Source organism: Colobus angolensis, unplaced genomic scaffold (genome assembly GCF_000951035.1).
Source record: "Colobus angolensis palliatus isolate OR3802 unplaced genomic scaffold, Cang.pa_1.0 Scaffold183, whole genome shotgun sequence".
NCBI classification, from domain to species: domain Eukaryota; kingdom Metazoa; phylum Chordata; class Mammalia; order Primates; family Cercopithecidae; genus Colobus; species Colobus angolensis.
This window is the reverse complement of record NW_012114966.1, coordinates 2,542,027-2,555,478: the sequence shown is the minus strand read 5'-3', so window position 1 is coordinate 2,555,478 and position 13,452 is coordinate 2,542,027. Positions and strand designations below refer to the sequence as shown.

Genomic DNA, 13,452 nt, shown 5'->3' with positions numbered 1-13,452 from the left:
AAAAGTGTTTTACCATAAGCCTCCCAGGTGATTCTGATTCTGATGCTCTAGGGGTCTGTATGACTTAAGGACCTGGGCATTCATTTCTCCAGCTGCCATGAATGTTGCTTGCTGATGGCTCACAGATGAGTCCCTCCTTAAAAGGGGAGTTCCTTCACTCAAGGTCGGCCTGTACCCAATGACTAGTCAAGGCTAGAGGAAAGGCAGAAGGGGTGGAAAGCCTGGCCCCCTTGCTTGTATTCAGGGTGACTGTGAAGGATCATCCCAGCTCCAGAGCCTCACTTGCACCGAGACCTCTGCTGCATCTGCATCACAGCTCTATTTCCCCCTCTGCGAGTCCAGGTGGCCTCACTCTGTCACAGGTGTTTTTACCAGCATTGCCCCCACCTCCAGTAAGCCCGTTGCATGTCAGTCTTGATTTCAGACCCTGCATTCTGAGAAATCTGGCCTAAGGGGAAGCCATGCTTTGTGAAACCTTTTCCAAGATTCTGCAACTTCCTGTTCTCTGAGACAACACTGACTACTATGTAAGCTCCAGGCTTCTAAAAGCCGTGCAGTACAACCCACATGGACACAAGATCACCTGGAGACAAAGAAAATACAAAGAATAACATGGTCCAATTCCACGGTGAAGAAGGGGGCTCAAGCCCCACTAACTGCTAACCAAAAAGCCCTACACAGGATTCTGTGCACCAAAAGATCCTGTGTTTAAAACTTGTGAATGCTCACCACGCTGGGAGTGAAGCACCGACTTGGATTTCCTGCCAGCCTTCCTAAGAGTTGGACAAGAGCACATCCTTTGAGCTGGAGGCCAGCATGTGTCCCCCAACCCCCATCACCAGAACACACACTCCACATGGTCTCATGTAGCCAGGCAGCTAGATGCATAGAATGGAGGCTGGGCCGGGCTGGGATTTCCACCGCCAAAGGAAATCCTGACTCTGATGCTACAGATGTTACAGATTTGAAACATAATCAGCAGCAGCACTTCCGAGAACATAAATAGGGCTTTGAAATAATGGAGAAGAGGATGATGGTCTAACTCAGAACCACCAAGCACTCTAGAAACGCCTGCTCCTAGCTTCCCTCTGAACCCAAGCAAGACCCACCCTCCTCATCTACATTCCAAGCCACCTGGATGGTTTCTATGGCAATCAGGCCCATATTTTGTTTTTCCTTAACCAGAGAAAGGAAGCCTGTCCCTATGCCCACTCACATTCTGTATGCTAATGGTTAACTGTGTCTTGAAGTCGCCGAAATCCTTGGCCAGTTCGTAACCATGGTGATAGAAAGTGAAGAGTCCTTGTAGGAAGGCCAGCAGCTGTAACGAAGGAAGAAAGGCAAAGGTCACATAACCAGGTTGAAAAGAGGTATTATGTAGCTGTATCTGAGCTCCCAACACTGGGTTGAAAGTCTAAAATAGCGAATAATAATGGCTGACACTTAAAGAGCACCAATTGTGTGCCAGGCACTATGCCCTTCCACGCCCTGAGTGAGTACTCACAACCTCCTATGACCTAAGCACTACTGTTATCCCCATTTTAATAATGAGGAAGCAGGTTCAGAGAGGTTAAGAAACTTGCCCCAAAACACACAGGAAGTGGCAGCCAGAACTTGAAACCAGGTCTCCTTGGCACCAACACCCATGCCCTTGCCCTGTGGGCCTCACCACCTGCTGAGAACATCATTTCCTCAGAAACCAAAGACCAGGGTTCTGACTCAGTTTCCCTCTAGTACATTTGTAGTATCAGATTATTACACAGAAGAGGAAGGGAGAAAAGGAAGTGGGGTGTCCTGAGTCTGCAGTCTAACAGGCAAAGTCAAGTCAAAGAAAATCATCCAGATTACACTTCAACTGAAGTGTGTTTCTGTGCTTTCCCCAAACTACGCAAAAGTAAACACTATGGATTCCTTTGGTAAAATATTTCCATGTTCCCACATTTTCACTTACGGTGGTTTCCCTAAATTCTCAATTCAATCCCTAAGGCTAAAAGGTAAGCCCATTTCATTGTTTAGTCTTGTCTTTAGTGAATGGTGAAAACATCTGTTCACCACAATGCTCACCACATGCCTTCATATACTTAAAAACTATTAATGTCCCCACCCTGAGCCCCTGCCAGCCTTCATTTCTCCAAACTAAATAAACAACGTTCCTGTGGTCTTTCCTCTCGGAGCTTACATCCAAACCTCACTGTTGTTATGCTTTCCTGGCCCCTTCTCAAGTTCTACATATCTTCCCTCAGTTCCAAACTTCAACCTGAAGAAAGGATTATAATAAAAGCCCGAACAAGATTTAGGAAAGACCAGCGCCTCACCTCTATCAGGCTCAGCTCCATGGCATTTGGGGACTGTTCCAATCACTTTGGCTTCTGAAGGCTGACCCACATTTTCTGAGGGGTCCACTCTGACCTCCCTGACCTGCCATACCACCTTATTCCAAGACACATTTGCTGTATGTTACATTGTGGTATTCAGATTTTCAGTCCCTAAATGAATTTTTTTACTTATTAAATATTACTTGCTATGTAAAAAAAAAAAATTACTTACTAAACATAATCCCATCCCACTTATTTTCACCTAACTAACTCTCCTTTTCTGAGAGGCAGCCCTAATAAGTGACAGTAAAGGAATCTCATCCCATCCACCCTCCCCCTACTCTCTCATCTTGTTTGCAGTAGGAATAGCAAGCACAAAGGTATACAGCACTGGACCTAAACTCAGAGGCCAGGCCAGCCTGGTTTCATCGAAGAGCTGGGCACTGTGAAGATAAAACCCAGATGATGACAATATGACCTTTAACTTCCCATTGCCATTGTCCCCGGCCCGTCTATCCCCTTAGATTCTCATGGATGGTGCGAGAGTGGGCATTGCTGGGTCCTCTGGCTATAAAACTATCCAGTGGCACCATATACAGACCCCTAACTCAATCAGTGAATGAGTGTTAAGCCCCATAGAGTCACTAGAGACTGAAAATGAATGCTTTTCTTCAAAGATGGCCGAAGGCTTTGGGCTTACTCCATACAAAATTCTTTTGTTGAGAGGAAGACCCATACCTTTCCTTCTAGATGGCTCCAATAATAGAGGAGAAGGGGCTCCTCTGCCAAACCTAGTCGCAGCATTCACAATGAAAACTGTTGTCCCTCTTCTTATCTCTGCTCTCCCTGCTATCTGCAAATGTCCTGCTCCATTGCCTTTCCAAGGTATGACACCACCCCTAACTTGAGAATAACGCAGAAGATAAGCAGCTCATTCCAAGGTCATTCCTCCTATTAACTATGATTTATCCTTCACTTACAGTAAACAGAGGCTCTCTTGCTCGGGGTAATTAAATATTCTCAAACAGCTCACCAAGATGCCACCTGGGCGTACCCGCAAGTGCTCCCCAAAGGCAGGAAGTTAACTAATATTTATTTTGTTTTTCCTCCTTTGGTCTCATGCTTTGATTGTCCATTTTACTAAGGGAAATGACTCCTTAACATGTTGCTATTTTTGGCCCACTTCCCCCTTGCTTCTCCCCTCACAGCACCTTTTCTCTCCCCTACCCCCAACACTATATGAACCTCTGAACCATTACAAAGTGGGAAATGAAAGTCCACTCCTCAGGGGGCAGGAGGACGCCCATGGGACTCCAGAGGTGGGGGAGCTGTCTGCTTCAAAGAAATGCTTCTACCCAAACACTAGGAGGAAGAACTTGCTGCAGTCCCACCTGGTTATCAAATAAGAGGGGTCAGCTGTCCACGGAGCAACCACAACATCACAGCCTGACAAAGGAAAGATTTTTCTGGCTTCCTGTGCCTCCTTCTCCACCCTTGTTATCCTAAAAGAATGCCATAAGCAAAACCTATTCCTACTTCCTAGCTGACAACATAATTTATTTTTTTCATTTTAAAAAGCAAAAATCTAACTGTCCAAGTTAATGCTGGCTGCATCGTTCTGGATTGCCACCATTCACAGAACAGACCTACTTTACTGGGTTGAATTGTGTACCCCCAAAAAAGATATGTTGAAGTCCTAATACCTCTGAAGGTGATTTTACTTGAAAATGGGGTCTTTACATGGGTATTCAAGTTAAATGAGGACATCACGGTGGGTCCTAGTACTTTTACAAGGACGCCATAACTGGTGTCCTTAGAAAGGTGAAAATGTGGACACAGAGACATGCATGGCCATGTGAGGACGAAGGACTGGAGGGAGGCATCTATAAGCCAAGGAATGCCAAATATGGTCGCAAGCCACGAGAAGCTAGAAGGAAGAAAGGAAGCGTCCCCTTTCACTGCAGGTTTCAGAAGGATCTTGGTGCCAAAAACTTGACTTCAGACTTCTAGGCTTTAGAACTGTGAGGCAACAGATTTCTGTTGTTCCAAGACACCCAATTTGTGGTACTTCGTTACAGCAGCCCTAGCAAACTCATACAGCTACCAAGAATCATCCGCACAGGCAACAAAGGGAAGAGCAGCCAATAGAGTGGTGAAAAGCTGAGGGGGCTAAGCCATGTAACTCCCTTTAACTCATCTTTAACGGGAGGATAACAGTGATTTTTACTACTGCACAGAGTTTCAGTGAAGATTAATTCAGATCATCCATGTAATGGGCTTAGTACAGGAGGGCTGTCAGGAGATTCTTGGCAAAAGAGAGAGAAAGAATCAGACTGATGTGTCAGAAGATGCACTCTGGTCCAGGCCAGACTGGAGAAGGGGGAGGCCCAGGGCAGAATGCAAAGTCCAAAGGAAAGAATGAAGACCTGCAATGGGACAGAAGCAGAGGGAAAGGAGAGGAAGAGACACAACACCAACAAATATTCAGGATGTAAAACTCAGAGGATGCAGTGCCTAATGAACATGGAGAATGAGTTCTCTGCTGCACTAGCTAACCTTCAATTATGAAAACTCAGGGAACAGAGAGAATGTGGCTTCACCTTCATGGAGTCAATATGTCATTATCTGCAATCCAAATCTCAGGAACATTTAGTACTGTGACAAGAAAATTAAGGCTTCCAGTGCAAATATACACATACATATACATATATATACACACACACAGATTATATATATATATATATATATGTATATATATATATATATATATATCCCAGAATATCTGATTTAGATCCCAGAAGTCTGATTTTTTTCTTCCTTGGGAACGCTACAACTGTTTCTTTTTCTGAAGGTCAATAATATCCTGGTACTTGAAGTTACTTTCAAGAAACAAAGGAATATGGTCAATTTGCATAGAGGTCCCTTACATGACTGGAAGATTCCCTTGACTGCAACGAACTCAAATGTGAATACCCACCCCAGCAATTTAGTTCAATAGACTTCTTGCTGGTTTCCTTTCCACATGTTAGCAATCAAATGCTATTTCATAGAGATGAAGAATCAGACCCTTCCAGCTCTGCTATTTACTAGATACGATGTTGGACAGGTAAAGAAACATATTTGTTTCCATTTCTTCATCTGAAAATTGGGATAAAAACAGTTTTTACCCTTAGAGATGCTATAAGGTTCAACTGACATACTGTAGGTAACGCACTTAGCAAGGTACATGACATGGTTTCAGTTAATATCATCAATGGTTATTTCATGTTCTTCCTTTGTATAATCTAGGCCAGTGGCTCAAACTGAAATGTGCAGCTGAATCACCTGGAAGGTTTACTAAACTACAGACTACCGGGCCCCTCCCTTAAATTTCAGGTCTGGAATGAAGCCTGAGAATGTGCATGTCTAACACTGAGAATCACTGATCTCATCAGTAGCTTTTTCACTGTAGGAATACCTTCTCCCAATCCCCAGCTCCTGAAGCCACTGACCTGCCTAGAAGCTGATGTGCAGAGACAGGAACTTCTGTAGACAAGTAAAGGCCAAACATCTGAATCCTATATCCAGCCTCTCAACATTTAGTTTAACTTTGGGCAAATCCCTATTACTATCTCTTTGTCCTAACAAGAGACTGAAAATTTCTTTTCATTAGCTCTCCAGGTTTCTCACTGTATGAACTGAAAAACATCTGCACACTGCAATGGTTATACTTTTAAATCCATCTGGCACATCTATAGCATCCATCCTGTCCAAGCTGTCACTGAACTGCTTGCTACCTTGGCTAGCTCTCTACTATACACGTCTTGCTTCCCCCAGTGAGGCTATGAGTGCCTCAGCCACAGCATCTGGGTTTTCAGCATTTTCTATAGTACTCAATAAATACATACTTTTAGATCTACCAAAATTTTGTTTATATTAAAACAGGCCCTGTTAATATTGGTACTTCACTCATTTGCTCATAAATAGAAAAAAAAATGCTAACTTTTTATTGGGTTCTAATCAGGTTCTGTTCTAAGCACCCCACATGGAAAAACACTCAGTCAATCCTCATACATCTTTATCAAGTAGGTGATATTACTATCCCCATTCTGCAGACGGGGAAAGTAAGGCTCAGAGAAATAACTTGCCCAAGAACACATAGCTAGTAAATGGCTAGGCTGGGATTTAAATTCAGGGAGTCTAGCTCTAGAATCCTTAACCATGATGCTACTACTTCTTAAAGTGAAAACTCCCTAAGACATGGACACACTACAACAGAATGTCAGGAGATGGAATGGTAAATCTTTAGAGATTTCTTTTCTCAAAAAAGAAGGAAGGAAGAGGGGGAGGAGAGACAAAAGAAGGAGGAGGAGAGACAAAAGAAGGAGGAGGAGGAGGAGGAAAACCCATTTAGATGAGCAAAGCTACCCAGCTGAGCCCAGCCTAAGCTGGCTGAACCTCACAGATGTGTGAGAAGTAAACATCTATTGTTGTATGAGGTTTTGTGGATACCATTCAGCAAAAGCCAACAGATAAAATACCTGACTCACTAGGTACACCTACTGAGAGATCAAAGTGGATAACAAAACACTCACCTCAAAAAAGCTGGATGGGTCAATTCCAAAAAAATCTCATCAAAAGCAAGCAAATTTGGCGTAATATTAATCGAAGTATATAAAGATTATTAGAAATGCACTGTTCTTTTTCTCCAGAAATTCTGGCAAAAGCAAATAAAAATAATGCTAAAGGCAAATTCTATGTGACAGCATTTGAATTCCTGCCCTGACCACAGGAAGCAAGTCTTCAGTAAACCTTTGCTTGAAAGGCCAGGGCTTGTGCTTTAAGCAGGAAAATCAATAAGGCAGCTTTATCTGACAATAGCTGTTCATACCTAACAGATCCTGTAGAAAGATGGGGATTTTTGACCTGGGACCTTGACTGAAACCACTACTGGACGGAAGTTGGGTCTAAGGTTTTAATATTCATGTATGGAGACTGAAGTAATTGACGACTTTAAGGAATCTGCCAAATGAGATAGCTGGGAGTGGTATCCAGAAATTATAGTTCTGGCATAGCAAATGATGTAGACATAAGGTTCCAAAGCCAGTTGGAATCTTTTTTTTTTTTTAAGAGATGGAGTCTCACTATGTTGCAAAGTTGCCCAGGCTGATCTCAAACTCTTGGTCTCAAGTGATCTTCCTGCCTCAGCCTCCAAAAGTGCTAGGATTACAGGCATGGGCAGCTGTGCCTAGCCACCAACTGGAGTCTTGATGAAACCACCAGCAAGTCTACATGCCTAAAAAACATCCACTCCAAAAGTCTACAAATGAGACATGGGGTACAGAATGCTCTTTACTAGAAAGAGTGGCCATTTCTTTCAGTTTCTTATAGTTTTATTCTTATTTGCTTAAGAAAATTATCCTTTCTTGGTCGGGCGCAGTGGCTCACGCCTGTAATCCCAGCACTTTGGGAGGCCAAGAGAGGCGGATCACGAGGTCAGGAGATAGAGACCATTCTGGCCAACATGGTGAAACCCCATCTCTACTAAAAATACAAAAATTAGCCAGGCATGGTGGTGCGTGCCGGGACTCCCAGCTACTCAGGAGGCTGAGGCAGGAGAATCACTTGAACCCGGGAGGCAGAGGCTGCAGTGAGCTGAGACTGCGCCATTGCACTCCAGCCCGGGTGACAGAGCGAGACTCTGTCTCAAAGAAAAAAAAAGAAAAAAGAAAATTATCCTTTCTTAAATCTAGGTAGAGAATCTTATTTGTACAGAGATGCCAGGCTTGAGTCTAAATCAGAGGCTGCATTTTGGCTGGAAAAATCCACGGTCTGCAAGAGTTTTAAATTGAGGTCCATACACTATTTTGGTGTTTCCATGAAGTCTTTCTGCTGTGGATTCTCCACACCAGTGACCCACCCAGCAGAGTGGAGTGGCACCACGTCCAAACGAAACCACAACCATGTTAGTGTGGCCTAAACAAGTCAGGCTTTTTCCCACAATGCAATATTCATGTTCACTGGGACACTGTAAAAGTCCAAATTCCATCAAGGTCCACTCAGCAGAGTCTCTATGTTGCTCTGTTTATAACAAATCCATGTGAGAAACTTTATATAGCATCTTTTAATACCTGAATGGGGTGAGAAGGGGCTTTGAACCACGGGGTAAAAAGAGAAATGTACTATGTCTTTGGGTGACTACTACATCTGAATTATTTGAGGCAGAGAAGAAGGGTAGGAAAGAGGAGGGAAGTTAAGGTATGTATAATCACTATTTCATGGCAAGATAAAGAACTCCTCCCCTCTGGACTCCCATTTCCACTCTATCCACCTGGAAATCATATGGCACATCACTGGGTAGCTAGAGGAAAGAATGACTGCTGGACGCTCTGTCTCCATTGCTGTGCGCTGTACAGGAATGGCTGCTGGGAAGAATCCAGGGCAGCCAGGCTGACAAAGCACTGATACTTACAGAAGGCATAGCATCAGGGCTGCTCAACCTCTTCATCAACAACTTAGAGCATTTTGTAATCCACTACTAGTTAGAGTGAGAAATGAATGTTTGGGTACATCATTAAACCCTGAATATCTACTTACGGGCTCCACAAACTCAAACATCTTTCTCTCTTGGACTTCCTGCACCTTGAAGACATATTCCAGGGATACTTCATAGAAATGCTGCCGGACCAGGTCCACTTGGCTGTCTGCCTACAAACAAGATGGAATTTAAGAGAAAAATCAAGTCACTACCCAAGGATAGCTTTCTGAAAGCCGATCAGAAAAAAAATCTCTGGAGATAATTTTCAAAAGCAAATCAAATAGCATTACACAGAAGAAGAAGAATAACTATAGTAACCATTTCACTGTGCAAAAGTATACTGAAACATCATGTTATACAACTGAAATACATATAATTTTTTTAAAACAAAACAAAAAGCTTTCTAATGAGATTACTGGTGTAAAAAGGTAAATGTATACAAGGAACTCAAACAACTCAACAGAAAAAAAAAAAACCCACAAATAATACCATTAAAAAGTGGGCAGAAGATCTGAACAGACATTTCTCAAAAGAAGACATACAAATGGCCAAAGAGTACATTAAAAAATGCTCAGCATCACTAATCATCAGGCAAATGAAAGTCAAAACCAAAATGAGATACCATCTGAACCCAGTTACAAAGGCCATGATCAAGATTAAAATTAGCGAATGCTGGTAAGGATGGGGAGAAAAGGGAACTGATGGTGGGAATGTAAATTAGTACAACTATTATGGAAAACAGTATGGAGATTTCTCAAAATGCAAAAAATAGTACTACCATATAATCCAGTAATCCCACTACTTGGTATTTATCCAAAGAAAAGGAAATCACTCTATCAAAGGGATACCTGTAGTACCCCCATGTTTATTGCAGCACTAGTCACAACAGCCAAGATATGAAGTGAACCTAAGTGTTCAACGGATGAACGGATAAATATACACGCACGGACTGCTATTCAGCCATGAAAAAGAATGGAATTCTGTCATCTGCAGCAACATGGATGGAACTGGAGCTCATGTCAAGTGAAGGCACAGAAAAACAGATATCCCATGTTCTCATTCATATGTAGGTACTAAAAAGGGGGATCTCAAGGAAGTAAAAAGTAGAATGATAGTTATCAGAGGTTAAGAAAGGGGTGGGAGTTGGGAGTGGTGGTTCATGCCTGTAATCCCAGCACTTTGGGAGGCCAAGGCAGGCGGATCACGAGGTCAGGAGTTCGAGACCAGCCTGGCCAACATGGTGAAACCCCATCGCTACTAAAAATAAAAAAATTAGCTGGGCGTGGTAGCACGCACCTGTAATCCCAGCTACTTGGGAGGCTGAGGCAGGAAAATCACTTGAACCCAGGAGGCGGAAGTTGCAGTGAACCAAGATCGTGCCACTGCACTCCAGCCTGGCAACAGAGCGAGACACTGTCAAAAAAAAAAAAAAGGAGGGGGTAGGAAGGATGAAGAGAGGTTGCTTAATGGGTACAAAAATACAGTTAAGCTAGATAGAAGGAATAAGTTCTAGTATTTCATAATACAGTAGGATGACTATGGTTAACTGATATACAGTGTATATTTCATAAAAGCTAGAAGATATGAAATGCTCCCAACACAAAGAAATGATAAATGTTTGAGGTGACAGATACCCTAAATACCTTCATTTGATCATTACACCTTATAGGAATGTATCAAAATAGCATACATGCCCCATAAGTATGTATGATTACATATCAACAAAAAAGATAAGTGAGTGGTGAGCCAAACAGACATCATATTAGCCCAAATAGTATGTCACATGTTAAAAGTAATCAAATCTAACAAACAAAACAGAAATAAGAATAATGATAATGGTTACCTGAGCACTAACTTTGTGCCAGGAACCATACCCATAGCTGTACCTACATTACCTTATTTAATTCTCATTAATTTTAATTATTTAATCTTCACTAAATGCCTAGAAAAGAGATATTATCTGTATCTCTAACATACAGGAAGAAAATATAATCCACTGACATTAAGGAATTTGACTAAGGTAACACAGCTAGTATAAGGCAGACCTGGGATTCCTGTCCTGGTGGATCTGCCCCTAAGGCCCTTGGATCATCCTGAAACCACCAGTCTCCACTGTCTCGCCATACCCTGAGGCAACCTGAGTTCCATGGGAGACAGATTCTTACAGTGAAAAAGAAATTCCTGCAGAGTCATCCTCATCCAGGCCTTTCTAATGCACAAAACAAACTGTCAGAGGGCAGGGAATCTCAGAAAAGGCCATGTTCACAGAAGTCCCAAATACTTTCTTTGTGATAAGAACAACAGTTTACTACAAGCAGAGACATTTCAACACTCCCTCTCAATTTCACTTCTCCCTCTGTGCAGGCATGTGTCCAGGACACGCCAACGAGCGGGTACAATTAAACCACTGATCTGGGATCTGGCACCCAGGGAGAAACTCCAAGCGTGGAGTTGCAAGATGCTATGCTGGGAAGCACCTCAACTCTCACTATAAAGCTCTAAACCTTTCCATAATGTGTCTGTGTCAACTCAATCCTTCAAAGCAGAAATCAAACTGAAAGCATATTTCAATGGCAAAACACTAAAGTGAATATATATTTTTAATATAAATGAATATCCTGCTAGTAAGAAACAAAACACTGTTTTCCTTAGAAATGACACAGTCAGAAACCATTCTATAACACCGTTTACTAAGACACAGCTCCCAAAGTCATATTTCTTTGAGTGTTCCTTTGTCAACATTCCTACAGAAGAAACTAAGGACAGACCCTTACTTCCACTATACCAAATACAATATGCAACTTGGACATCTTAAGAGTTTAGCAAATCATCTATCCATTCCACCATAATGAGCAAAAGAAACTTCCTTCCTGGAACTTAGAACGTAGTAAAGAAAAGAGACACTAGTCAAGTAAGTAAAAGAGAAAACCACAAGCTCTGGTAAAACACAAGATGTTATAAAACACCCTGAAAGAATATACTCAGGTTTCTCACACTAGCAACTTCCTCCCACAGCAACGGACATTCTCATACCCAAAAGCCAGTCTGCTGAGTAACTGCTGGGTCAAACCAATCTGAAAGGCTAAGACTGGCATTTTCTAAGGCTTCCAAGCAGGGAAAGGAGGTATCTGAGCACTGATAAATCTTTATTTGGAGACAGGTTTCAGAAGGTCCTGCACCCTACTCACCACCACCACCCCCTACATTGTGTGGCTGCTGAGACAACTGGGCTGATACGCCTTCCAACCAGGCTCCTGCTGCTAAGCCCCATGTGTTCCTGTAGCCTTTGATCTCCTTGTAGCACAAATCCAACATGCTTACACGGAGAGATGCATCTACTCCCAACCACCCCACACACCTCAAAGCTTCTCTCTGCCCGGGCTTGCCAACTGACACCGCGAGTGGAGGGGGGAAACAGGAGAAATCATTATGAAAATCTGCAAAGGCAGGGATGAAGGATCCAGAAGGAAATTCCTATGAGGAACACAGAATTGACTCCCACATCAGAGAGCTGCCCAAGTGCAAGCTCCAATTCTACAATGTTCTAGCTGGTGAGACCTGCTCAAGCCATTGACCTCCTTTAGAATATGGAGATAATATCAGCCCTTGCTTCAGAGTAGTGTTTCCAAGAGAAAATGGGCCAAATGATGTAAACCATTTGAAAACTGGAAAATGTACTGTGCATGTCAGTGGTTGCTGTCACCAGGCACTTCAGAACACGAGGGTCTCACTTCCTGCTCTACCTTCAGATAGCCACATCATCTCTGAGCTACTACACTTCTCTCCTAACCAGTCTCTCTGTCTTCATTCTCTCCCTGTCCCAATTCACTCTGCACCCAGGAGCCAGAATATTTTCCTTAAAATCTAAACCAGATGGTCTCATGGCCCCTTCGAGGGCTTCCCATGGCCTCTACCATGGTCTGCAAGACGCTGTGTAATCTGCCCAACCCTCCAGCCTCACCTCCTCCCAACCTAACCCACTGTCACCATGTTCCAGCCACTCTGGTCTCTTTCCTGTCCTCTAACACTCCAAACCTCTTTCTTACAACCTTTGCACCTGGTGTTCCTTCTGCCCAAAAACCTCTTCTCCTACATAAATACACATTTTAACTTCAACATACAGTAAGAAATACTTTTTACATTATGACTCAGTAAACACACATTTATAATAGTTAAGGGCAATGCACTTACATATATATTTAAGACAGAGTTTCGCTCTTGTTGCCCAGGCTGGAGTACAATGGCATGAGTATAGCTCACTGCAACCTCCGCCTCCCAGGTTCAAGATATTCTCCTGCCTCAGCCTTCCTGAGTAGCTGGGATTATAGGCTGGGATTATAGGCATGCACCACCATGCCCGGACAATTTTGTATTTTTAGTAGAGATGGGATTTCTCCACCTTGGTCAGGCTGGTCTCTAACTCCCAACCTCAGGTGATCCACCCGCCTTGGCCTCCCAAAGTGCTGGGATTACAGGCATGAGCCACCATGCCCGGCCTCATATTTTTTATTCTATTTTAGCCTACCCTATTGCACGACCCAATAATTGTGATTTTGCGACACGCTCACAACCTGAAGAAGATTGTCCTGGCCTTTCATTAGCTCATTCCTTCTGGGCTCG

At 43.0% G+C, this 13,452-nt stretch overlaps 1 protein-coding gene across 3 annotated transcripts in view; it reads right to left on the bottom strand.

The window, feature by feature from the left end:
• The window catches only part of ARHGAP26 (Rho GTPase activating protein 26), a 474,474-nt gene that overhangs the window by 333,643 nt on the left and 127,379 nt on the right, over nucleotides 1-13,452 (bottom strand). For all 3 annotated transcript variants that reach the window (XM_011939748.1, XM_011939749.1, XM_011939750.1), the window contains exons 6-7: nucleotides 8,892-9,002; nucleotides 1,217-1,321 (exon numbers count right to left, since the gene is read on the bottom strand). In XM_011939748.1, coding sequence (XP_011795138.1) covers nucleotides 1,217-1,321; nucleotides 8,892-9,002 — 216 coding nt within the window. The remainder of the gene's footprint in view (nucleotides 1-1,216; nucleotides 1,322-8,891; nucleotides 9,003-13,452) is intronic.